The 27340-nt window shown below is 43.5% G+C and overlaps 1 protein-coding gene and 1 long non-coding RNA gene across 6 annotated transcripts; one reads left to right on the top strand and one right to left on the bottom strand.

Annotated features, from left to right (window-relative positions):
• Positions 1 to 1955: 1955 nt before the first annotated feature.
• Positions 1956 to 26698, bottom strand: GTF3C2 (general transcription factor IIIC subunit 2). 5 transcript variants are annotated; one of them, XM_045844551.1, is made up of 22 exons: positions 26001 to 26698; positions 22750 to 22809; positions 21496 to 21562; positions 20385 to 20440; positions 15388 to 15658; positions 14913 to 15225; positions 14042 to 14327; positions 12037 to 12131; positions 11333 to 11410; positions 11089 to 11187; positions 9821 to 10048; positions 9535 to 9646; positions 9224 to 9332; positions 8119 to 8144; positions 7805 to 7934; positions 5691 to 5835; positions 5426 to 5587; positions 5147 to 5234; positions 4773 to 4901; positions 3816 to 3968; positions 3562 to 3669; positions 1956 to 3056 (listed from the first exon to the last, which is right to left on the bottom strand). In XM_045844551.1, the coding sequence occupies exons 5-22, from the start codon at positions 15632 to 15634 to the stop codon at positions 2838 to 2840; spliced, it is 2727 nt and encodes a 908-aa protein (XP_045700507.1). In that variant the 5' UTR covers positions 15635 to 15658; positions 20385 to 20440; positions 21496 to 21562; positions 22750 to 22809; positions 26001 to 26698; the 3' UTR covers positions 1956 to 2837. The 5 variants fall into 5 exon arrangements, with proteins under 5 accessions (XP_045700507.1, XP_045700506.1, XP_045700508.1 ...); XM_045844550.1 differs by lacking the exon at positions 20385 to 20440 and having other exon boundaries at positions 26001 to 26203; positions 26306 to 26403; XM_045844552.1 differs by lacking the exon at positions 20385 to 20440 and having other exon boundaries at positions 26001 to 26138; positions 26306 to 26399.
• Positions 26490 to 27104, top strand: LOC123822515. Its single transcript, XR_006786353.1, has 2 exons — positions 26490 to 26609; positions 26692 to 27104. It is a non-coding gene; the product is annotated as an uncharacterized LOC123822515 (long non-coding RNA).
• The last annotated feature ends 236 nt before the right edge of the window (positions 27105 to 27340 follow it).

Here is a 27340-nt window from a genome sequence, read left to right as displayed (position 1 = left end):
TGCCCTTTTCCTCGACATAAGTATATATTTATAGTGGCTATACATAAATAGCCACTTTGAAACAGAGGCCCACAACTGAAAGTATTTGTAAGCAATAGATAGGTAATTTCCTAATTACCCTTTCCACCTCTAACATCCTAAAACTTTGTGAATATAGTGCAACATCCTTGACAGTGGTGTCCGCCTGGCAGCCTTTAACTCCATCCAGAGAGCCCACACTTCAGGAGGCAGCCATATCTGACTCTTTCAGGCTGTCTACCTTGCTAGCTCCACCCCCAATTTACTAAGTTCTTGTATGTATAAGGCAGGGAGAATCTTCAGATTCTGGACCGCGTAAGGAAGCAAGAGAATATGATGTTACAAGCCTTGAACTAAAGACCCAATGTGGAAGGTGGGAAAGTTGTATTCTGAAGGTAGACTGTCTAGATTTGAATCCCAGCACCACTCTTTAGTTAATGACTTTATTCAGACTGCTTAACCGCTCAGAATCTTACCTTTATCAAGCAAAATGGGGCAATACCCACTTCACATGATTAACATATGCAAAGCACCTGAAATAGATCACATGCCTAAGAAACACTTACTTATCCTCTTCCTTCCCTCTTGGGGACACAGGAGAGAATAATTTTACTGGAGAAATCTAGGAAGCTCCTTGGTGAAATTCGAGCAAGGACCTTGAATGATGAATAGGACTTAGAGATGCTAGCAAAGGAAGGACACTCCTGGAGGAGGGAATAGTGTGAAAAAAGGTACAAAGAAAAAGTGCAGAAACTCAATAGTATAAAGTGGATGTACTGGGAGCGGAGGGTAGAAAGGTAGTGGCTTGGGAAGAAAGGGGTTTATACTAGAGAAAAAGAGCAAGGGCTGAAAGCATCTTCCTGATTTTCTTTTGGAGGTCAGACTGGGGCTGACAGCACCAAGAGCAGGGTTGCCAGCACCAACCTAAGGCCTCGAAAGCATGGGTCCCCGGGGCCCCCAACTTCTTTTTTTTTTTACCACTGAAAGTGGAATTTCATAATGCTGTGTCAAGGGACTGCCATGCAGAATGAGAACTTCTGCAGTGGAAGGCACCTCCCTATCAGTCAGCTCAAAACCAGAATTGGCACAACCTGAGCTAGGGCACAAGAGGATGGTGCAATACTTGGCTCCTCTGCACTGACGTGGGTTCTGGTTCCTCCACTACTGATGGTCTGCGTTGCCTCCAGGTCTGTCTCCTCTTCTGTACAGGAAGGGAATTGATGCACTTGGTTCCTTTCTTAAAGATTTTCAGATGATAAATTCCCTGCACTTAAGAGGCAGAAAGCTATTTCCAGATACTTGGCCAATCACTCTAGAGTGCCAGAAGGCTTTGTTCCAGGTGAGAACTATGCTAATCTCCACTCCCTTCAATAGTAGCTGGCTACGTATTTTTCTCTGTAATAGTTTCTGAGGTCATCTGACTACTTACCCCACACCTCAGATTGTTCTACACATTCCAAAACTATGGTTTGCCTATTTCTCATTGCTGGGGCACATCCTTGCTTAGGAAGCAGTGTCACAGCCATGATGAGTCTGCAGGATCCCACGGAATTTCAACAAGATAAGCTATAATACAGTAGGTCCTCAAATAACATCATTTCATTCAAGTTTCATTATATTGATCTAATAAGATGCCACAGGAACTTTTGTTTGTATCAATTCACCTATGATAAAACTGGTTTCATTGTATGTCATTTCAAGTCACAGAACCACCCTGACTGGTGTGGCTTAGTTGGTTGGGCATCGTCTCACAAAGCAGGCTTGATTCCTGGCCAGGGCATGTGTCTGGGTTGCAGGTTCAGTCCCCAGCCGGGGCATGTATGAGAGGCAATGATGTTTCTCACCCTCTCTTTCTCCCTCCCTTCCCCCGCCTCTAAAAAGAAAATCTTAAAAAAAAAAAAACTATTGTACTTGGAATCTAAACACCTAAATACAGGTTTGAAATAAAGTAGCTAAACATGTTTAATTAAGTCAACAATCTGACATTATCATGAAGAACCAAAAATCATGACTTGTAAAAGAATGATTAAGGTAACTGAAGATATTTAATCTAGAGAAGACTTGGGAAACACATGATAGCTATATTAAATACTTAAAGGGCAAATCAAAGAGAAGAAGGACTAGATTTCCGAATACCCACGGTAAAACTTACAAAGGGATACTCTCTGGTTGGATATAAAGGAAGGTATTTTAAAATCTGACTGTCTAGGAGTGTTCGAGTAGGGTCAGACGACCAGTGATTAGGCATATTTCCTAAGCAGGACCAAGTAAGATCTGAGCCACTGTTCTATTGGTAGTGTGTGTGTGTGGTGTTCCTCAGTTAAAGTACTATAAGCAGCTTCAGTCCAATAAATTACTACCTCTTCCCCACACTCCCATGGGCTTGCGTGTTGGTTACTCTAAAACAGGAAGCTGGGAGCCTTCGTGTAGATACCCCTTCTAGTTCTCCAAACATCCACTCACATGTGGTCTCAAAAACACTCAGTACCTTTACTTAGCTTTACCCATTTCACAATATGCTCAATATGAGCAATTTGACTCTCAAGCCTAGGTCAGGCCTGAGTGTTTCTTGTGAGCCATAGTTTTAGGCTAAAGAGCCTTGAGAGTTTGTGGAGGGCAAGGCCCCCTTGCCCACAGGGGGCTGTGACGACAGCAGAAGTCGATGGAAGGAGAGGTATCTAAGGAGCCCTGGGGAGGCAGGTCTAAAGGTCCAGACCTGGCAGCATCACTGTCCAAGAAGGCCCCAGTTCCCATGGTCTGTGACAGGGGGCCATTTGTTCTTGGCAGACTACATTCCAAGGGTCCTGTGTAGACCACAACTAAGGACTGGGCAGAAGGAAATGGCTGGTTGGACAGAAGCCAGACCCTTCAGTAGGGGAGGATGGTTGGAACATAGCATGGAAGTGGGCTTGGCTTTCAAGCTGCATACGGTGGCCCAGTGGAGAGGTGAGTCCACGGATAAAATGGATCCGAACCAGCCCTGACTGCCCCCCAGATATGAGCCAGCCATAGGAGTCCAAGTTTGGGCTGAAACGCACCTGTGAAGAGAAAACAAAAGAGATATGCTCATGGTTGGTGCTTAAGGGTGTGTCCTAGCTGTGAACGCAAGAAACATGGGCCACAATCTGAAAGAATAGGACCACGAGTGGGTGAGACCAGTAGGAATGAGAAGACAATGAACAAGATAAGCTCTTAAAAATGAGCTTGCCAGAGCTATTTTCCCTCCTTAGTCCTCTTGGTTGACTTTTCTTTTCTTTTTTTTAAAAAAGATTTTATTTATTTTAGAGGGAGAAAAAGAGGGAGAGATCAATGTGTGTTTGCCTCTCAAGTGCCCCCTGCTGGGGACCTGGCAAGCAACCCAGGCATGAGCCCTGTCTGGAAGTCGAACCAGTGACCCTTTGGTTTGAAGGCCAGGGCTCAATCCACTGAGCCACACCAGCCAGGGCCTGGTTGCCTTTTCATCTCCCATTTCACTGACCACAGGCCCAGAGCTGGGAGAAAATGAGAGTGAAGGGTGGAGAAGATGAGAGGCAAGCTTCTTACCTTATGAATAGCCTCCAGCGGCAGCCTGTCCAGGCAGAGCCGAGAGTGCACTTCTCCTTCCTGCATGCGCAGCATTGGTTCTCTATGGAGCAGACCGTGGAACGAACTCTGGGGAGAGGGCGTGTAATAGGAGAAAGCGAGCAGTTTCTTAGTTTTGCATCTTTGTACTGGAACCCTTTAGGGTTTCCTTTTATGTAGGGACTAAAGTTTTCTACTTTTCCAATGCCACACTTATTCCCCTGGCCCCAATTTACCAAATCTGTGTCTTGAAAGAGCAAGTAGTGATGGTTGACTGTTTCAGCGTAAGTTCGAGCCTTGGGAGGGTTGAGGGCCCCAGATGAAGCAGAAGAGTGGTCTTGACCTTCAGGATTATCCTGATATGGCATCAGATCTGCTTTATATATAGGCTAGAAATGAGACCATGAGATTGGGTTCTGTAAGACTGAAGATGGAATATAAGGTAAAGTTAAAGGAGTTCATCATCACCAAGCTCTTATTATATGGAATGTTAAAGGGACTTATCTAAGAAAAAGATGATCAAAACTATGAACAGTAAAATGACAACAAACACAACTATCAACAACTGAACCTTAAAAAAAAAAAAAAAAAGCCCCAAAGCAAACTAAGCAAACAGCTAGAACAGGAACAGAATCACAGGAATGGGGATCACATGGAGGGTTATTAGTGGGGAGGGGGAGGGGGGGAATGGAGGAAAAGGTACAGAGAATAAGAAGCATAATCGGTAGGTACAAAATAGACAGGGGGAGGTTGAGAATGGTATAGGAAACGGAGAAGCCAAAGAACTTATATGTGTGACCATGGACATGAACTAGGGGGGAATGCTAGAGGGAGGGGTGGTGCAGGGTGGAGGGGAATAAAGGGGAGAAGGAAAATGGGACAACTATAATAGCATAATAAAAAAAAAACGTACTTAAAAAAAAGACTGAAGATAGAATAAAAGTAAAAGAGAGAAAATTGGTTTGGAGCAGGAGAGACTTAAAGATGAAGAAAGTAGTATGTTCAACATATGTTCAGGTGCACTAGGGTAGGGAATATTACGTGCGACTCTGTACCAAGACTCCCAGGGAGAATATCATGGCTGGGGGGCCTAGTACTAATTTGTACTCTACTACGAATTTGTAGTACTAATTTGGGAGGTCGGGGATTAGGACCTAACATATGGTGCTGTCATTAAATATTTATATACGTACAAATCTTCGCTCTACGGGCCGTTTGACAGTTATTGGGTTCAATGCCATATCAGGCAATATAGCTGCAATGAGCTCTCCGGACGTATCTCCTGCAGCGATTGTCCCAAGCCAGTCGGATCCTGAAAGACTCTGATAGGAAGAGACAGATTTCATTCATTCGCCCAGTAAGGTCTATGGCCTGGTAATAACTGCAGTTTCAGGGGGAAGAGACACACACACAAACAAAAATGAGTTTATCATAACCCACATCCCTGGTGATACAGTTACCACACATCTATCTTCTTCTATCCAAAACCACTGCCTTTTTCTGACTACCACTCAGTGAGTAAACTAATCATTTTCCTGCATAATGAAGATTTCGGAGAGAGGCTCACCCAGACAGTGCCTTTTCGAGGAGCAGTGAAATAGGCCTTGTAACCAAGGTAACCAGCATCAATATAGTGAATTCCACACAGTCCATAACTGTAAGAGAAAAACAAAACTTTCCTTTTTCTAAGATTAGATTCATTTCTTCTCCCCATGTCCTTCCAGGATTCAAACCATCTCAACAAAACCACCCTCAACCCGCCTCTCCCCACAATAATCTGGCACACTTTGTACCCCAACCCCTAGTGTCTGTCCCCAGAGCTTCTCCTATCTCCACCCTGCCATACGAGGCATAGCAGTTGTCCTGAGCCACAGTGACACCATTGTAGGAGGGCAGCCAGGCCAGCTCTGTACTCAAGAAGCGCTTGATAGAGTTTATTGGTTCATAAGTTCGTCGAAGGTCCCAGAATTTGATTTTCCGGTCACTCCCTGCAGATGCTATGAAATGACTGTGGGAAGAATGGAAGCAGAGGGAGAAGAGCAAATGTGAAGTGTGGAAGAGTCAGCTTGTCCTGGCTTCAACTGCCCCGCCAACCAACTTTCTATTCCAACCTGTTGGCTTTGCACCACTGAAGACTGCGCACAGCCTGGTCGTGGGCTAGGAAACAATGGAAGGGGTAGACCTTCATGGAGCCATCAGGGAGCTGTATTCGCTGCAGGGGCGAGTTAGTGAGAAGGTTCCAGAAAACCACCATTCCTAAGGTAGGGACAGAACATGTAGGTATTAAGGCAGTTTCTCTCCTCCGTGCTCTAATTACTATCTCTATCTTCAACCCGTAGATCTGATCCCTTAGAAAATGACATGGGAATCATGATTACCTAGCCAATACACCCTCCGTAGTTTAAAGACTCAACCTGGTATTTTTAGTTCCAATTCTCAACAACAAAAAAGTAATAGTTTACTCTGGGAGCTGCAGCTGAAAGATAGTTGGACTGCACACAGTAACCTCTACTCACTAAAAAATAAAAGTAAAGGGATTTTAAAAGAACATAAACTCTCTATGACAGGGTTGTCAAACTATATAGCCCTGGGCCAAATACAGCCTGCCGCCTCTTTGGTAAATAAAATTCAACAGGAACACAGCTATGTTCATTCATTCACCTAATGTGTATGGTAGCTTTTGCTTCACAATAGTGGGGCTAAATAGTTCCAACAATGGCCAAATGGCCCAAATCACATAAAATATTCACTATCTGGCCCTTTAGAGAAATGTTTGCCAACTGTGCTCTAAGACAAAGAGAACAGGCAGGGAGCCAAAAAAAACACAAACAAACAAAAAAACACAACAAAATACAGAGAACAGAAAACAAGTGGACAAATAGAAACTAACTTGGCTGACCCAACACAAGTTGACCCCTAATCAGGATGGCAGAGGAGGAGGTAATCAAAAATGTGACTTTGATACAAATAAAAGACAAATTAAAGAACAGAATTTCATAAATAAAGTTTGGGAAAATATATGTAGCTAAAATCTCTTTTATATATAAACTCAGGACAAGTAGCACCTATAAACCTTTCTTGAAGAAAATGTATTGACAGTGAATTACAGCTGAACCACATAAATAATTCAAATGGAAGGGGAGGAAGATGAAAGGACTTGTAGAGACTGGAGATTATTTCAATATAAAATAAAGCTTAAATAGCTGTGGGAATTAGGATAGCAAAACAGCATCAAGTTTCATATACCTTGACAATGTAAAAATAGTATCACCAAAAAAACAAAACAGAACAAAACACAGAATTAGGAGATAGTGGGAGGGATAAGAAGAAATGTACTAACTTCCTTATCTCCCAAGCAGAAAGGCCACTGATGATGTCTAAAAATAAACTAGTCATTTAAAAATGACGACCTAGCCCTGGCTGGTGTGGCTCAGTGGATTGAGTGCTGGCCTAGGAACCTAAAGGTCACCAGTTCAATTCCCCAGTCAGGGCACATGCCTGAGTTGTGGGTCAGGTCCGCAGTAGGGGCATGTGAGAGGCAACCACACACTGATGTTTCTCTCCCTCTCTTTCTCCCTTTTCCCCTCTCTAAAAAAATAAATATTTTTCCTTTTCAACCTTGAAAGAACTAATGTCTCTGTGGTAAAGGAATATTTACTGGGAGCTCAGCTAATCTTTCAGTTTCATTTGCCTTTTCTATAAAGTATAATTAAATTTAATACCTTTTCATCTAAAATAGCTTATAGAGTATGATCCCATTTCTTTCTTTTATTTTTTTAGTTTTATTTATTTATTTTTAGGGAGAGAGGAAAGGAGGGAGAAAGAGAGACAGAAAAACACTGATGTGCCATCAATAGGTTGCCCCTCACATGCTTCCAGCTGGGGACCTGAGGGCAACCCAGGCATGTACCCTGAGTAGGAATCCAACCCGTAACCTTTTGGTTCACAGGCTGGAGCTCAATCTACCAAGCCACACCAGCCAGGTCTGATCCCATTTATCTGTATATATGCACAGAGAACTGCATGACATGTTTATCTACTCAATTATTTTTCTGAATAGAAAAATTCTAGTACCTTTTTTCTTTCTTTGTCTTTATTTTACATTGCTGGAGTATTTATAACTATGTAATGCCCAACACTGAACCAAAAAAGAAACAACCCAAAACAAGCATATATGAAAACCTAAAGAGCAACAACTCCTTACATTTTGTTTTTGTTTTTTTACCATTATAGTATCCAGCAGCCAGGTGGTAGTGGGGCCGGGTGGGCATCCAGGCCAGGCTAAGGCACTGACCACACTCCGAGGGGTCTGACATATGCATAGACCCCACCTGAAGGGTTGCCACAGATTGTACCTGCAGGGATGGAAGAGATGGGACTAGGGTTAGGGACACCTACTGTGTCTGGAACAAAGACTCAAATTAGTGTTCAATCCAGCAGGAGAGGACCCTCTCCCAGAGTTACAAAGAGACGCATGGAATCAGTAAGAGAGGCTCTAGAAGACGGAGCCTCGGGTAAGGCTGCAGGTTCCTCACTCACCTTATAGATGGAGGGCTTCACTGCATCTGTGTGGGAAAAAGAGAAGTAACAGATACTCTGGATCCAGAGGACCGAGGCCCCAGTTAGCCTTGTTCTTAGTTCAGCACTTTGCCCTTTCAATAACGACCTTCCCTTACACTCTTATCTTTCCACTGTCAAATGTACAAACCGACCGCTCTCTGCTTCATTTTCTTCTTTCCTCCTGTAAGACCTGATAGTATCCTTCCTATCAGAATGGCTAGTCTCTCCACTCTGCTCTCTGCTCATCATCCCCACCTTTGCTGTTTGGTTACCTGTCCTTTCTCCTGCATTATTTATTCACTTTCTCTCTCCCTACTGGGTCACTCTCATATTCACAGGTAAACACACACTTTTGTCTCCTGTCTACACCCACCAAATAAAACCCTTCCTTTACCCTGTCACGTGTTCCCCTTCCCAGCCAAACTTCCTGAAAGAACTGTCTATCCATTCTGTCTTCACGTCCTCACCTCCCATTTTCCCCTCAAGCCACTCCTCTACCAGATCACCAATAAGGGCTGTCTCAGGGTTCAATCTTGGGTGCCCTCTTCTTTACTCAGTACAATTGAAAAACGAATAAATTCAACAAACAGGAACTGCCTTTCCCTGACTCCTTCCTCCTCTTGCTCATCTTCTTCAGCTCTGTATTTTCTCCCTCTCTTCACAACCAAGAGAAAGTGTTTCTGTGTATGTGTGGCAATGAGGCCAGGAGAGGCTGAAAACAAGATTAAGAGTATGGCAGGGGAGACAAGCCCCATCTGTCAGCCTCAGCTTTTAACAGCTCTTCACATAGCCAATGAACTGTGGCAGCAAGAGAAAGAGGCCTAGCAGCTCAGGGGAACAGGGAAGGGGGGAGATAAAGATAACGTGCTGGAAGAGTGCAGCTGGAAGTCTGCAAAAGAACAGTAACCGCGGGCTGCTGAAGAGCGGTGAAAAGCAAAGCATGTGAAGTCAGAATGGGCGGTGCGACTGTGGAAGACTCTGCACTAGAGAGAGTGGGCCTAGAGGAGTTTCAGAGGAGACGGACGGGCCCTCCAAAGTCTGGCCACCGCTGCAAAAGCCCCATTCCCCTTGCTGTGCTACTCACCCGGGGGCTGATGTGCCAGCAGGGCCTCAGGATGAGGCAGACTGAACAGCAGCACCTTCCCGTCTGAGCAGGCCAGAGCCAAGAGACCCAGCCGGGGCAGGAGAGGAGCCTAGAGGTGAGACCAAATCTGCACTGAGGCTTGCTGCCTTTAGAGGCCTCTCAGAAAACTTTTGAGGTTCTGATCTTTGAAGATATGATATGAAGGTGCTGGAAAAACCGCTATCCACCACCCTCCAAACTCCGGGAGCACCCAGGGCCTCTTTGTCCTGGCTCTGAGTCCCAGGGCCATTATAAAATCAACTGGGAGGTACCTGCCGAGGGGTGCCTGGAAGTTCCCATGCTCCACTGGGGCAGAACCTCAGGTCCCAGACACAGCCGTGGTCAGAAGCGATCCCGTAGACAAAGTGAGCCCTGTTGCCAGGACTGAGAAGAAAAACCACGTGGGAGAATGGGTAGGAAGAAGGGGCCCAGGGCTGCCAGAGCCTGTGTCCCTTTATCTCATTCCACCTGAGCCCTCCTCCCAACCCGGACTCTGCCCGGCCCATCCTTCTCTATCCTCAACCACCCTCCCATGGCAAAGGCCCGGCCCCACCTCACCAGCTTTCGTGCTGTAAGGTCCCAAGGCCCCAGAGCTGCAGCAGCCCAGGGCCCGAATGAAGCTGGCTCAGTGAATGTGTCTCATTCATGTCAGGGCTGGAGAAAAGTGCCACATACTGCGAGGCTGTTGCCCCCTCTGGCACTGGGCACCAGTCCAGAGCCCAGACAGGTCCCCCTGTGAAGAAGGATACATCCCAGCGCTCTGGGTGTGCTGTGATTGAACTAAATCTAGAGAAAAGTCAAAGAGGGGATGAAAAGAGCAGTTAATAAAAGGTAGTAATAACTTTATAGGTGAATGGATAAACTGTGATACATCAATGAAGTATTATTTTGTATTAAAAAGAAATGAAAAGTCATTAAAGCATATTACTAAGTTAAAGAAGCCCATCTTGAAAGGCTAACACAGTATAATTCCAACTGTATGACATTCTGGAAAAGGCAAACTTATGGGGATAATCAAAAGATCAGTGATAGCCAGGGGTTGGGGTAAAAGGGATGAACAGGTGGACTACAGAGGATTTCTGGGGCAGTGAAAACACTCTGTGGTACCAGAATGATAAATACAAGTTAATAGACATATGTGCAAACCCACTTAATGTACACTCCCAGAGTGAACCCTAACGTAAACTCGGGACTTTTGAGTGATTATGGTATATCAGTGTAGGTTCACTGACTGAACAGGTCCATCAACTCTGGTGGGGGAGGTTGATAGTGGGAGACGCTATGCATGAGCAGGGACAGGGGCTATATGAGAAATCTTTGTCCCTTTTTAATTTTCCTGTGAACCTGAACAGCTCTAAAAAATATTAAGAAAAAAGGAAAAGACATCGAGGACAGAATGGGAACTCCACCAGAAGCTAGTGAGAACTGGCTTAAGCAAAGGCCAGAATATCAAGAACAGTCTAGGTGAGAACACGTCCAGCCACCGTTTGCACCTCCCCGCTTTCCTTCACCTTCAAAGACGTCAGGCTGTGCACTCCAGTTACTACAGTGTTCTTGTAGGGTCAGATGAACTGAGTGGGTAAGACCTCGTAAACAGGTCTGACCCTCCGTCTCCCTGGCTTCCCTCAGTCTGGCTAGCAGCAATGAGCACTGCAAATTAGACGGCAATGACCAGAGCTACCTAGGACTCCAACCCTTGGGAGCAACTGGGCCAGCATCAGGGGAAGAATAGGACCAATCTGTCATCCCTTTCAACATTCATTCTTCCTGTTTCTGTCTCATAGGATCAGGAAAAGAGATGCAATCCCTTTTGATGTCATCATCACCTGTTTATTCGATAGAGTGTGCCATCTTCTGGAAGTCCTTCACGTTGTACAGAAAACAGTGGAGACTTCTCCTCCTGGGGCAGGTAGGGAGCTGCCTCACTAGGGGAAGGGAAGAGAACAGCCTGAGTCTGGAAGAGTTTCTCCCATTCTAGGATTCCCATCATAAATCCTGAGTCCCCAGTCATCCTTCCATCCATAGTGGTATCATCCCCTCCAAAGCTTCAAAGATGTCTCTTCAACTTACAGTTCAGATAACAAGTGCCACTTCCAGGCTATAGGAATCCATTCTGCAAACTCCCAGTATGAATGCTTCTGTTCTCGGCTGGAGGAATGGAAGAAGCATTAATGAAGGAGATAAATTCTAGAGTAGTGCTGCCCAAAAAAACTTCCTGTGATGATGGAAGTGACCTATTATCTGTCCAGTGCACAAACTGCTAGCTGGGTACTTGAAATGGGGCTAGAGCAAACGAGAAACTGGACTTCTAATTTTAAATGGCCACATGCAGCTAGTAGCTACCATATTGGACAGCATAGCTCTACAGCTCTTGCCTTTGGAGCAGTGCCATTCGTTCATTTATTTTTTTTTTTAAGATTTTATTTTTTTATTTTTAGAAAGAGGGGAAGGGAGGGAGAAATACAGGGAAAGAAATACCAGTGGTGTGTGAGAGGTACATCGACCAGCTGCCCCTAGCATGCCCCCAACAGGGAACCTGGCCCACAACCCAGGCATGTGCCTTGATGGGGACTTGAACTCGTGGCCTTTCAGTCTACAGGACAATGCCCAACCAACTGAGCCATACCAGTCAGGGCAACAGTGCCATTTACTTATGAACGCCCTCAGTGTTCTGCCCTGTGAGTGCCTTCCCTCTTTCCCACAGCCCCACTTCTAGATCATCCTCTGCGCTCCACCACCACCCCCTCACCCCCAGCCCGTTTCCCAAGTCTCACAGGTCCTTGGTCATATGCAGGCACTTCCAAACAGGAGCCATGACGTGATTTGGTAGGCCATTGGGAGCCATGCCCCGGCAGTGTGGCTTCTGCTTCTGGGGACCAAGTGAGGGAAGTGTAAGGGGGAGGATGTTCTAGGCTGGATACAGTCCCCAGGAGACAGCTTTCCCAGGTTTTACTTTTATTGGGACCACTTCCTCTCTAACCTTTGCCCCATCAGAATCTTAAATTTATGTCTTAACCATGACTTTTTTTGCTCCTACTCCTCCACCAAACCTGCAAAATCTGTTATTTGTCTTTATCATTCTCCTTGACATCTCCACGTACTTCATTTACAGGACTCCCATTTACTTCTTGAAACTCCTGCCCTACAGAGTAGTCTCTCCTTACTCCTCCCACCTTTCTTATATTCCTTCACCAGCTTTCCCTCCTCCAACAGATTTTGTTCATGCTGGTATTTCCCAGAGACCTCCTGACTCCCGCTCAACCCTCTATACATGCAGTGCTGGTAATTTCATCCCGGGTCCCATCATTATACCTGATTATCAAGTGTGACTACCATCATTACTGTTTTATCAAGTTTACATTTTAGTAAACTCAAACTTTACTATGTATCAACTTTTCTAGAAATTCTAGACCCATTTCAGTGGTGCCAAGACATATTAGGGCCTGAGGCAAAAGCAAAATTCAGCAATACAGTTCCTATCTTTAAGATTACACATTTTAGACTTGTTAAATTAATCTTCCTTTTTAAAAATGTTGTATCAAAAACTTATCTTGATTTCTAAGGGATTTTGTGCTCCCTTAAACGTTGCACTTAAGACAGGCACATAGACAGGGTGGGGCAACAGTAGGTTTACATTTATGAGTATGCTAAACAGAGTTTATTCTTGTGTCATGTACTAAGTATTGTATTATTTTCCATGCAAACAACTGTAAATCTACTTTTCCCCACCCTGTAAATGGTAACCAGGTGTCCTCAGAAGGATGGCCGATGGCCACGGGCACTTCCCTGTGGCATGCCAGAAATTAAGCTCACCTCCTGCCCCACTCACCTTTGCCACCCCTGCGCTCCAACTCTTCCTGTGGTCCCCAGCTCAGAGCCTGAGAGCACCGTCTCAGCTGGAAACCCCCACTCCTTCCTTCCCTTCAATTCCCAAGTGCTTTTAATTCTCTCGTATTCCTCTCGAATCTGCCCCCTGGCCTCGGCCACCTTCTTTCCTTCACTGCTTGATTCAGGCCCTCATGATCTCTCACCTAGATCGCCGAAGCTGTCACTTAATCGTCAACAGCATATTGACCTGTCTTCCTCACTGACCATGTTATTCTCCTACTTATAAACCTTTGTTGTATAGAGTTTTATTTGGGATGATGAAAAAGTCTTGGAAATGGATAGTGATGATCGTTGCACAACATCATGAATGCACTAAATGCCACTGAACTATACATTTTTAAATGGTAAGTTTCCAGTTATGTCAATTTTACCACAATTTAACAAACACACACCTTCGTTGGCTCCTACAACCTCAGTCCTTTTATCCTCTCCATGCAATCTCTCCACTCCTTTACCTCAGGCCTTATGCTGTAGCCATAATCAATTTCTGGGAGAACCAATCTTTCTGGCAAACTTCCATTTACCTTTCAAGACCTAGCTGAGCTATCATTACTCTGTGATGCCTAAGCAGTTAGACACCCCTCCCCTTTATACCTGAAGTATTTTGTTCATTCCTGGTCTAGCATTTATCACACTGAACTTTGTGAGGCAGGACTCTGTCTTACCCACATCTGTATTTCCTAGTACAGAGTAGATGCTTAATACATGACCAAATTAACTTGTTTACTGACCCTCAACCCCTAAAATCCCAAATGTATTTGAAGCAATCCCTTTCTTCTTTTACTCTTTTGGCCATTACAGTTACTAGGCCAAAGCTTTCCTGCTGGGCACCCTCTTGACCCCCTGATAACCCTGCTGTTTCCCCATTCACTTTCTTGTCCATTCAGTTACCCCTGAAGTGGGTCCGCGCGGGATGCTTCGGGGCACGACAGGCTCAGGTTCAGATGAGCTCTCACTTGGGGCCTCACTTTCTTCTCCATCTTCAGCCTCGACCTTTAGCACGAAGTCTTCATCTTGTGCAGTGTCAGCCTCTTCTTCTCCACCTTGGCAGGCTGCCAGTTGCCCGGTTTTCTTTGGTTTGGTGGGGCTGCTCACCGTGGGGCTCTCAGGACAGGACACTGGAGCGGGCAGGGCTGTTGAGAGCTCTTCGGCCAGTTCCTGAAGATACAGAAGTGCCCTGCGGGAGAGGGCAGAGTCAGAGCCATAACAGACACTTAACTAAGAGCCCACTTTTCCAGACACTTGACTGATTCTTATTTCAGCGGATCCTCCCTGTGACCCTGTGAGGTAGCTACTAATTGCCCCTTCCCATTCGACAGATGAAGACACAGCAATCCAGGAAAGTTAAGTGACTTGACCAAGATGATTCAGATAACATGTGAGATCTAAACCAGTTCTTCTGATTCCAAGTCCCAAGCACTTTTCACTCTATCACAGTCAAAAATCACTGATGGGAAAGAAAAACAAAAGGGAAAGCACATATGTACAGATATATATTGGCTGGTAAAATTACAATGAAGACCTGGGGGAAAATGTGAAAAACGTGACAGGATACAAGGTACAGAAAGAAACCTCTTAGACAAGGTTCGCAACAGATTCAAGTTGCTGTGGTAAAAGCCAGAAGATTGCTCAAGTCCCCAGGACCCAGACAACAACCCCGCTTACGTGACGCCTCATCACGGTTTTCTCTTTTCTCCAACACCTGACCCACCCTGATCCCACTACCCCAGCCCCCTGCACCAAGATGTGCCTCAATCCTTACACTTGGGCAGCCCTTCGGCGGGGTCGTTCCCCAGGTGGGGTCTCAAAGTCCTCAGGGGGTCTCTTCGGAGGTGGAGACTCCGGCTGTTCTAGGCCTTTTGAGAGCTTCAGCAGCAGCAGCTCTGCCTTGGGCTTTCGACCTCGTTTCTTAGGCATGGGAGTAGACAGAGGGTTGGCTTGCTCTAAGTGACCAGGAACCAGAGGGGCTGTTGGAGGAGTAGGTTGCTGGGGCTCTTTGGGGCCCTTCCGTGTCCTGCCACCCCTCTTCCGGCCAGGCTTTGAGGCCCTGGGCTTTGACATCTCTGAAGAAAGGCCTGCAGAGAAGAATACGGGTCTATGAGATGGGGACAGAGTTCAAACCTCTTTAGAATAGACTACATCATACCCAGGTTTGTAAGAATTTTTAGCTCAACCTGCTCTCTTTCATCTTAAACTAAGCACGGGGAGAGAAAAAGATGGAAGGACAAGTTACATACCTTGCTGTTCCAGTCTAGAAAGGCTTTCTGGGTCTGGAAGGAACTTTTTCTCATCAAGAGAGTCCTCAAATCCAGACAAAGGCGTAGGTAAAGACATCTCTATGGAAGCTTCTGTTCTGGTTGTTTCTGAAGTGGTCTTGACATCAAGTTGGTTTAGCACCTCTTGTCCAGGAGATTCTACTACAGTCATGTTCCCCACGGGGCCGGCGTCCCCCAGGGCAACATAGCCGACCCCGTAGGTATCCATCAGCACCCCCTACAATGGCTGTCCCTGCACACAGAGACATACAAATGAGAAGTCGGCAAAAGCTATTGGTACTGGCTCAGAGTTATCTACCTTCATGTGCCCTCCTACAACAAGAAACCTAAACCTCCTGATCATTCATTCATTCATTCAACAATTCCTAAACGTCTTCTGCATGTTAGGTACCGTTCTCGGAACTGGTGATGTGACAATAAGCAAGACAGACAAGATCCCTGCCCTCATGAAACCTACATGCTCTTGGAGCTGACAATAAACAAACAGTAATAAAGCTACCATTTATTAAATACTTGCTACGTGCCAAGTACTGTACTAAGACTTATTTACATCATTTAATTTAAAGCTCATAAAGTTTCTTGTAAGCCTATTGCAGTAAATGCCTAGAGCTCACATCCATCTTTGCTAATATTAGTCAGGGAACAGATTTATTTAAAAATTAGGAAAACAGTTCTCTGGTGCCCTGTCATCAACCTTTCACGTGAGCAGGGGAGGTGGTAGGCTTTGAGATGACTAAGGAACATCCTACTACATTAAGAGACTTTTCCCACAACGAAGAATAGACTAAAAAATGGTCATGAACCTTCATTTTCTTCAAACCTAGGAAATCAGCTGTGCAAGTGTGGACCAAAGTAAACTGACAGAGATAAACAAAACACTGATGACCAAACCAAAAACCTGAGCAACACAGAACTCTGGAAGAGCACAGGTTTTAGCCAGAATAACCTGCTTCTCTGCAACAGAGGGAAAGAAATAACTCAAATCTGAGGAGGGAGCCCCTCTGCATAGGTCTGTATATGTCTTAAGGATAAAAAAAGTCATCGGTCTCAGTAGAAAAGGTTGCTGATAAAAGAACCATAAGAAATGTAACACAAATTAAAATTCACAACTGTCTCTCTTGAAGAAGCCATAGTCTAAGTAGGTTATAACTATAACAATAGCCAAGCCTCTAACTCAGGTGCTAAGGACATAACATAACATCACATGCTAAAGATAGAATATAACAATGTCAAAGTCAAACGAGGTCAGTGAAAATCTACCTGAATTGTGCTCTGATAAATAGCAATCCCTGACAGAACTCCTCCATTCAGAATTAGTACTAAGCAAAAAGGATCTAAATGGAACCTATGCATAGATACTACTGAAGAAAAATAAAGACACAAGCACATGAAAAAAAATGAAAAACACCCTTTCAAAGAAAGACTCCAGAAAACAGAAAAAAATTTTTTTCCAATAAAAGCTATATTTTCAAAAAAAAAAAAACCAGAGTGTGGAATTCAAGAAACAAGAGAACAAAGTAGAGATAAAACAACGGCAAGGTAAAAAGTCATAAGGAAAGAAACTGAGTAAAAGAATAAAATCAAGCCCTGGCTGGTGTAGCTCAGTGGATCGAGCGCGGGCTGCGAACCAAAGTGTTGCAGGTTCGATTCCCACTCAGGGCACATGCCTGGGTTGCAGGCCATGACCCCCAGCAACTGCACATTCATGTTTCTCTCTCTCTCTCTTTCTCCCTCCATTCCCTCTCTAAAAATAAATAAATAAAATCTTAAAAAAAAAGAGAATAAAATCATAGAAATGAAAGCAAAATGTTGAAACTATACTGCTGAAAAGAAAATGAGTGATAGGAAGGATGGGTTTGAGGAAAAACCACACAGGTTGCAAAGAATAAAAGTGTGTTAAAAAGAAAGTACTTAGTGTGAAGATGATACATGATACACATGGAAAATAGAAAGTAGGAAGCCAACATATGAACTGGTGCTCCTAAAGAGAGAGAAAAAATGGGAACAACAACAAAAACCTACAAAAATTTAACAAAAAATTTCCTGGGGAAAAAAAAAAAAGGAATACTTTCCTGAAATAAAAGAAGACCTCAGTCTACAGATCCAAAGGGCATACGGTGTAAAAGAGAAATAAAAATCAATAAAGAATTATCAAAATCAAGAATTATCTTAATGAAAATACTAATTTTCTCCTACAAAGAGGGTAAAAATCAGGTCAGCCTCAGAGTTCTCAGAAACAAATGATTCCAGAAATAAAGAAACACTAAGAGGATCGAGACAATTCTTTCTTTCTTTTCTTTCTATTTTTTTTTTTAATTTTTAGAGAGAAGGGAAGGGGAGGGAGAAAGAGAGGAAGAGAAACATCGATGTGCGAGAGAAACACCGACTGGCCTGACCCACTGAGCCACATTAATCAGGGCAAGAGAATTTTTTACTTAACTGGGGGGTCATTCATGTAAAAGCAACAGGATGACATTCTCAATATGCAAGTTTCTAGACATTTAAAACTGACGCACCCTTACTTTAGCCAATGAAAGATAAATCAATATAAAGAACTTTCTAATGGAGAAGTTGTGGTGTAAAATCAGAAGCAAGCATTTAACAGTGGTACGTCAATTGAATTTCAAAAACCATGATAACTACAGCTATAAAACATGATCTCGCTTAAAAATTTTAAATGCCCCACAATGTAAAAATATCAGTATTCTGGTTGTAGTGGACTAAAACAAAAGAAGAATTATCCTAATTTTGTTTCTAAGCTTGGTAAATTGAAAACATATAGATGTTTTTAATACCATTTAGACGTTTAATAGAACTAAAAACAGTAGTACACCATATTGCTTCTGAAATACCCTGTAGGCCGTAAGAACCAGAAGGAATTTTTTAGCAAGACCATACAATTAACATAAAAGATTACAAATAAAGGACACACACACAAACATACAACCCCATTAAGATGGCAAAGCAAGATAAAACATCTATTAAACAATAAACATGTATCAGATAAATTCATCCATTAAAAGATTTTGGTTGATTTAAAAAGCCAAATAACTGTATGCTTTTTGAGAGGTATCTAAAAGGAACTCAAAAAGGTGCTGAAAGTAAAAGGATGAATTAAGATATAAAGGGCAACATATCAAAAGTACGACTTAACTACAGAACAAGCATCATTCATTACCACCGGAAACTTAGTTGAATGGAAGTTCTACAACTATGGAATTAAAGAAGAAACCTCACCAAGACTGGTAGGAGGGGCAGAGACACAGAACAGGCTCATCCCACACCAAGTGTGACAGATAAAAATCAGGAAGGATATCTCAGAGCAAGTAGTCCCAGCCCCGGTTTCTAGGGCCAGGGAGATAGGTCCCCATAACTTCTGGCTTTAAAACCCAGTGGGGATTGGGCCTGAGGAAGATGGAAACTGCTGGAATCCCAGGCAGTTCCTCTTAAAGGGCCCACACACAGACTTACTCAGGCTCATTCCCTCTGAGCTCCAACGTAGGGACAACAGCTTAAAAGGCACCAGAGACATATGGGGGGAAACGGAATTGTCCGACATCAGGAGGAGAACTAGAAGGCACATTTCTCCCAGACATAAGTGCAGGCAGAGGCCATTCACTGTTCCTTTTCTGAGCCCCACCCCCAGAGAGCCGGCAGGCCCTGTGACATATCTGACGTTCTATCGACCAGGCTCATGCTTTTTGCCCCATGTTGGTGATTCCCTGAGGCTCTGTCCCACCCAACTTTCAGGCCCAACCACGCTGTTTCCAGTGCTTTTCTATACAAATTGTTTGTCTTGGCTCATGATTCAGATTTTCCCAAACTCTCTCAAACAAGCAGCAGCTGGCCTCACCAAGCCCGAACCCCTAAGTGGCCTCAGGCCCAGCACTATCAGCAGCCGGCTTTGGTTCACAGTTTGGCCCCACCTGGCACTTCCAAGCCCAGCACAAGTAGCAGCCATTTGCAAATCACTTTGTAGCATATGCTGGATGGCCCCAGACAGAACACAGGCAGTGGCTGGTCTTGGACATGCCAACAGCAATTAAGGCTCAACTACAACAGGCAGGTATGCACAGCACACACTGTGGGCGCACCTGTAGTACCCAGCTTAGGTGATAGGAGAGGCTGTGCCACTGGACCCTAGAGGACACCTACTACATTAGGCCACACTACCAAGACACAGAGTCAAAGCAGCTCTACCTAATACATAGAAACAAACACGGTGAGGCTGCCAAAATGAGATGAGGAAACATGCCCCCCAGTGAAAGACCAGAACAAAACACCAGAAAAACAACTAAACAAAATAGAGACAAGCAATCTACCAGATGCAGAGTTTAAAACATGGTTATAAGGATCCTCAATGAACCTAGTAAGAACCTCAACAGCATAAAAAAGATGCAGTCAGAAACAAAGACTACACTAATTGAAATAAAGAACAATTACAGGGAATCAACAGTACAACGGATAAAGCCGAGAATCAAATCAGTGATTTGGAACACAATAAAGCCAAATACAACTAATAAAAACAGCAAGAAACAAGAATTAAAAAAATGAGATAGTGTAAGGTGCCTCTGGGGCAACTTCAAGCATACCAACATTTGCATCATAGGTGTGCCAGAAAGAGAGGAGAAGAGAAGAGAAGAGAAGAGAAGAGAAGAGAAGAGAAGAGAAGAGAAGAGAAGAGGAGAGGAGAGGAGAGGAGAGGAGAGGAGAGGAGAGGAGAGAAAAGAGGAAGAGCAACAGCAAGAGCAAGATATTGGAAACCTATTTGAAAAAATAGTGACAGACAACTCCCATGACTTTGTGAAGGAAATAGACATACAAGTCCAGGAAGCAGAGAGAGTCCCAAACAAGATGAACCCAAAGAGGCCCACACCAAGACATATCGTAATTAAAATGCCAAAGGTTAGATACAAAGAGAAAATCTTAAAAGCAGCATGAGAAAAGCAGTTAGTTACCTACAAGGGATCTCCCATAAGACTGTCAGCTGATTTCTCCAAAGACACTTTGCAGGCTAGAAGGAATTGGCAAAAAATATTCAAAGTGATGAAAAGCAAGAATCTACAACCAAGATTATTCTACCCAGCAAAGCTATCATTTAGAATCAAAGGACATACAAAGAGCTTCCCAGACAAAAAAAAGCTAAAGGAGTTCACTGTCACCAAACCATTATTATATGAAATGTTAAACGGACTTAAGAACAAGGAGATCAAAAACATTAATAATAAAATGTCAGTAAATATATATGTATCAACAACTGAATCTAAAAAACAAAATAAACAAGCAGATCAGAAACAGAATCAAAGACACAAGGACATTTTAATGGTTGCCCGATGGGAAAGTGATCAGGGGATGGGGAAAAGGTTAAAGGACTAAGTACAAATTGGTTGTTACAGAACAGTCAGGGGATGTAAAGTACACACAGGGAATATAGTAGCCAAAGAACATATATGCATGACCTGTGGACATGGACAATGCTGTGAGAACTGCCTGAGGGGGTGATGGGGGTCTGGATGGAGGGGGACAAAGGGAGAAAAATTTGGGGCAACTGTAATAGCATAAACAATAAAATATAAATTAAATAAAAAATATACAAGTGAAATGTAAGCAAAAAGAAAAAAAGAATTTTGATGGTAATAATAAAGTTAAATTCAAGAGGAAAAATATTAAATGGGACAAAAATGGAGTACTTTATAATTAATAAAACTTCACATAAAAGATATAAATGTCACCAACATTTAGACGTCACATAACATACCATCAAAATACATAAAGCAAAATCTTTAGGAAATACAAGAACTACTTCTTTTAACCATTGGCAATTCAAGTAGGTAAGGACAAAGAAAATGGGAATAAAATTATTACTGCCTTCTCTATTGGCCAAGGTTCAGCTGCACAGAACAGAATCCTCTCTAGTCAGTTCAAGCTACAAGGGATTTATTAAAACAGCAGTGCCCACCTTTTTGGCACCAGGGACCAGTTTCATGGAAGACAATTTTTCCACAGACTGGGGCAGGGGTGGGGCGGGATGGTTTAGGGACCATTCAAGAACATTACATTCAAACTTACCTGCTGCTGACACTGTTCCTAACGGGCCTGAACCGGTACTGGTCCGCGGCCTGCAGGTTGGGGACCCCTGTAAAGAATATTAAATGGTTCACATCAGTGGTTCTCAAAGTTTGGTCCCAGAATTGGCAGTCTGAGCATCACTTGAAAATTTGTTAACACTCCAATTTCCAGTTTGTTAAGACTCCTAGACCTACTGAATCGGAAACTCTGGGACCTGGGGGTCACACTAGTTATAACAAGCCCTTCAGGAGATTCTAATGCACATTCAAGTTTTGAGAATCACCTGCACAGAAGATCACTGGGAGGGTTGGGAGGAAGAATAAGTTTAGGAATAAGGGCATGTCAAATTGGAAAGCTGTTTTATAGCTGCTGATTCAAGAAACATGTGGCCTCTCCTATGTCATGATGGGACCCACTTGCTGAATCAAGAAGCCCTGCCATAGCTGATGGGTCCACAGCCAAGTTGCCCCTGCACAAGGAAAGTGACCCAGTAAATGGGGAAGACCCTTTTCCAGTTCCCAAACCCAGAACCATTTAATTGCCACAATCTGTACAAGCAAAATGCATACCTGCTGGCCTGCCTCTCTCCTCTCTAATCTCAGGTCCAAATTTGAGTTCTCCAAGAGCATGTATGATCGAGAAGACTTAAGTCATATTCAGATCTCAGATGGTAAATTTCCAGGAATAAAATCTCTAGCTTTCTGGGCTCCCAAGTGGAGGGTGCTCATTCTCTCACATCCCACATACCCCAGAGTAGAAAGTAGGATTGGTGTCTTCTCAATTCCTCTCCAATGCCACTCTGAACAGATAGTCCTCCTCCTGTAAAAACCTTGTTTCTTTGAAGCTTGTAACATTCAGCTAAAGCACTGCTAATCACTCCATTATCACACTCTGGACCTTGTCATCACATAAAACCTTTTAACCTCCCAAACCACTAGGACAGCCACTACCCGATCACAACCTCCCTTCATTAAGCTAGATGACTCAAATACTGCCATTATATCTGTTCTTCAACCGTATCTAGCCACTATCCAGTGATCTCTCCAATCTCCCTATGGCAACCACGTGGAGTCTAGCTTAGATTTCTTTATTTTAATCAGGCTCTTTTTGCCATTATGAACTTCCTTTTCTGTCCAGAAGTCCACAGTTCTGGCGAAATTCGAGCCCCGGATGAACCAATCATCAATCTTCTCCATTGTGTGTATCTAAGATGCCCAAGGGCTAGCAATCACACTCTCTCTTAGTCGGTCTCACCTCCTCTCTCTTCTATTGGCTGATCCCCTGGTTCTCAGCAGGAGACGTTGCCTCTGGATTCTGAAACAAAACCCAAAGCCATTAAATGGGAAATACTTAGATTTCTTGTCCAGTAGCCTAATCTTCTCTGCATCTGAAATGCTCCCTCATCCACTTTCTAAGGCCACACCTTCCACTAGTTCGAGGCCTCCTTTTCCCCCCCTTATGGAAACTAGTCATTTGTTTTTCCTTTTCATGGGCTCCTTCCAAAGAGCATTTAAATGTGTTTATCATACTCATCTTAACTCACAATTATCCTTCAACCCATATTCCTTCTCCAACTAACATCTCCCTCCTCCCTCTCACAGTCAAATTTTTGAAAGAGTTATCTGCCCTTACATTTTAATTACCCTGCTTCCTCTTAACTAGGATATGCCCTCAACTCACTCTGGAAGCTAAAAGTCATCAGTAACTGCTGTCAATTAATGCACTTGATACTTCTCAATCTTGTTTAGCTTAACCTCTCAGTAGCACCCAGGCTACTCACCATTATTTTCTTGAAACATTCTCTTTTCTTGAGAAGTACTTCAAGTGCAGTAACGTTTCAGATTTTTTTACAAATGCTCCTCAATCTTCTACAATTATCTCTCTCATATCTATTCGGCAGCTTTTTTTTTTTTTTTTTTGCTTATTTGCAAAGTTATCTCTTTTGTGTTTCTAAAGCATTCAACTCAGTTTGCTTTCTTTTCTCTTTTAGAATTGTTTTACAAAACTTTTAGGTGATACAAAATATTTATAAATATATGTAGAATATAAAGAGTAACAGTAAAATATCTGTGTATCTGCCATGTTTCAACTTAGTTTTAATAGATAATTCTTTCATACTCAAATTTCTTTAAAACTTAAATATAAAACACAATTACATAAACATAATGACAAACCAATGGACATAAACAGATTCGGGGACCAATACAATGATTTGGCAAGCATTCAACTTGACTAGTGGAGGTACAGTGATCAGGTCCATAGGAGAAAACCCTAGGTGGCTCCCACCATTCAGTGTGCCATGGGATCTGTATGCTTTACAAAGGAAACGGAGTATGTCAACGAACACAGGAAAGTTAGATGGAGATAGGCCAAGAGAACTTCTATACTTTATGTCTTAAAGATTCTCCATATCAGTACACATATATTCATCTCATTCTTCTTGGTTACTATATGGTGTTCTACAGAATTGTAGTTTACTTCGATATTTTCCATTTAAGGAAAATTGGGTTATAATACTATTGCAAACAATTATGCAGTGCATATTCTAGCACAGACCTCTTCATTAACGAGAAATCATTGTTCTAGAATGAGCATCTGAAGTGGAATTCTGAACTGAGGTGAAGGGTATGCACATTTTAAAATTTAACAGATACTGCCACATAGTTCACCAAAATAAAAACAAATATATATTCCCACAAACTATACCTAGCCATTTTAACACACCCCTATCGATCCTTAATTTTTGCCAATCTGATGGGTGAAAGAATTCTTTATTTTCATTGACCTGATAATTGGAGTTAATTTCTTTTTGTATGTTGGATATCTATATATCTTTTGTGAACTGTCTGTACCTATAATTGCCCATATTTCTCATAGGGCAAATTGATCTTTTCCTTACTGATCTGTGGAGTCTTGTTGTTTATGTTGCAAATATTTTCTGTACCTACTTTTCTTTTAACTTTGTTTATAATGTTCTTCCTAAACTGAAGTTAAATACTATGAGTTAAATTTCTCAATCTTATCTTTTACGGCTTCTGTTTCTTCTGTATCTTAAAAAGGCATTTTCTACTGCACTGACATACATGTATCCTATTTTATTTTCTTCTAATACTTTTTTTCTAAATTTGAACCTTACATGTAGCTCTTCAGTCTATCTAGAATTGTCTTATGATAAGAGGTATGAGTATTTACTTTTCTCATATCTATCATTCCTGAAAGTTTCATAAGATAGGGATCTTGCCTATTTGATTCACTATTGTATACAGAACCATGCTACATGGTAAGTGTAATAATTAAACTATGCTGATTGAATGAGTAACTTCTCAAGGTACAAAAATCCCTTTCAAAAATTCACTTCATATAGAAGGCAGCAAACAGCAGGGTATGGTGGTTAATTTCCATTTATGATTTCACAATACAAAATTTGGACACAAGGAAGAAATGTTTAGTAAATTTGTACTGGAGTTTATAAAAGTTTACATTCGCACCCCAACTTGTCCAGTTCCCGAGATACTCCAAGTTGCCTGCCTGACCCGGGCCAAGGAAAATAATTAGATGACAATTATTCCTCAAATACGCAATCACTTTAAACGCTTTGTCTAACACACTGTTTCCTAAGGTGTTCCTATGGCACAACTGGTGGTATGTAAAGTGATTTTAGCAGTACAAAATTTAACAACTATTTGACTGATTGTGTTTTTATTTTAACTTGTTAAAAAAAAAAAACTGTAACAAGCCCATGAAACTCATGGCTTCACTATATTGCTTAGATGGAGACTAAAGCACTTAAACTTTAAAAATAAATCAATTTAAAGAAAACTCTTGCCCTGACCAGTGTGGCTCAGTTGGTTGGGCATCCTCCTGCAAAATGAAAAGGTCACCAATTTGGTTCCCGTCAGGGCACATGTCTGGGTTGCAGTTGGGTCCCCGGTCGGGGCAAGCACAAAAGGCAACCAACGGATGTTTCTCTCACATCTATCTTGCTGTCCCTCTCCTCCTTCCCCTCTCTCTAAAAGTAGATAAAATCTTTTAAAAATAAATAAAACATATTAAGAAAATAATAGTACAGTTGGTGAAAATGGACGGCAAAAATTGAGGGTGGCACAGGAATGCCTTAAGTTTGTGTAACAATATGCTGCTGGGGCGAAGAGGCTTGGCCATACCCTACACCACTGTTAACAAAATGAGTTATCACTGCGTGGGGTTGAAGTCGTCACCTCTGCCTTCCCCAGCAGAGAGCCAACTTGCCAAGGAATTAAAGGGCTAGACAGGGAAACGTAACTGGCCCTTGACTGCGCCAATGAGGTTGCAGCGCGCGGGGCACAACCCCCAGGGTTAGAAGAGCCTCAGCGAAGAAGAGGCTGGGACACAACAGAATGAGGAGATTGACCCGTAACTACTATAGGGGTGACCATCTGCCCCGCCTCAGTCCTGGGCGTGGGAGCAGCTTTCACCACTAGCCCGTGCCTGAGGTCAACCCTGAATTTCTAAGGTTGAGGACTTACTGTAGGTTCGCAGAGTCGAGGGAGGTAATTAATGTAAGCAGCACCGAAGCCGGGACACAGGATGTCGTGTTACGGACACCGCGTGGGGGAAGAAGGCAAGACCCTTGATTAGCAGAGATGGGTGATGCACTCTTGCCACTGTGGGGAAGGAAGTGGGGAGCATGATGGTTTCTGTAGCAGCCCAGGGGCTGGAGATCGCGATGCTGTGCAGAGATGGAATAGCGGAGCCAATATCTTAGCGCTACAGAAGAAGGAGGAGGAGTAATCGCGGGACCCCCCCGCGCACCCCATGGCGGTACACTCACCCTCAACCAAAGTCCTTCCGGAAGTCCAAGTTCGAAGATGGCGCCGCCCGTCTGGTCGCGATTTTATGACGCAATCCGGTAGCTACAATTCATTGATGCCCCACCCCGGTCGTCGACGCCAGTGCACAAGGTAAACACGTGAGCTTGGTCCGGAGTTTGTGCCCGAAGACGTTTTCTATTTTACTAGGTATTCCATAATGCAGTGCGGCGAGAGTTCCGTACCCTTTTAGAGTCCGCGAAGCCCCTGGACTTTCGCGGCGCAGAAGACGCTGCACGGCCTTATGGGAATTGCAGTGTCCTGAAGGTGAGATTGACGCGTGCGCGTTCTCTACGCGATACTTGAGCGTGCTGTTGTTCCGGAACGCTGAATCCTGGATTTACTTCAGGACTAAGGGGCTTGCGGAGGGCTAGGCTAGGCCGGATGTGAGTCTTTACCTGCAAGCCCAGCGCCGTGCGAGCCGAAGACAGAGGCTGAGAAACAAAGGAATCCTAGCGGCGGGCCGCCTGGAGATGACTCGGGCTTCCGCCGCGGGGCATTCAACCCCACCCCCTACCCTCCAGCCGATCCAACCACTAGTGAAGTCGAGGATGGACGTGAGACACCAACGCAATGAAAGGGGGCTTGGGAAAAGGACTGGAAAGGGAGGGAACAGGAATAGAAAAAGCTGACGTGGGAACACTACACTCGAGTGAGACTCTGGCTTGGACCTTGGGTTTTGTCGGTGGTTTTGCCCCACTCCCTCACTGGAAGGTGGGATGCATGTGAAAAAGAATGTAATAAATTCTACTCTTTTCTGAAGCACTTAAGTCTCTGTTTCACGTGTGTCCACAAAAGGAATAGGAGAGTTCAGGCACAAACACACGGAAAGGGTGGGGTAAAACTATTCTCACCTATTAAACAACTTTGCTTACACAAAACGTTTAAAAAAGCATCGGAGGAGCTAGCAAGGATTTTTATTAGCTGGAATAAGGGTCTCCCATCCCTCTCCCCGCCCCCTGCTCCTGCCCCAACTTAGTGACCTAAAGACAAGCCAA

This window comes from Phyllostomus hastatus, unplaced genomic scaffold, assembly GCF_019186645.2.
Source record: "Phyllostomus hastatus isolate PE091 unplaced genomic scaffold, TTU_PhHast_1.1 phas_contig_402, whole genome shotgun sequence".
NCBI classification, from domain to species: domain Eukaryota; kingdom Metazoa; phylum Chordata; class Mammalia; order Chiroptera; family Phyllostomidae; genus Phyllostomus; species Phyllostomus hastatus.
The sequence above is the reverse complement of the archived record's forward strand: the minus strand, read 5'-3'. Positions and strand labels throughout refer to the sequence as shown.

Coding starts and splice junctions, on each gene's coding strand:
- GTF3C2 (XM_045844551.1), bottom strand. CDS start 15,634: ATGGATACCTACGGGGTCGGCTATGTTGCCCTGGGGGACGCCGGCCCC. Junction 15,226..15,387: donor TTCTAGACTGGAACAGCAAG/GTATGTAACTTG, acceptor TCTTCTCTGCAG/GCCTTTCTTCAGAGATGTCA. Junction 9,333..9,534: donor TTCCAGGCACCCCTCGGCAG/GTACCTCCCAGT, acceptor TCTCACCTCTAG/GCTCCTCTCCTGCCCCGGCT.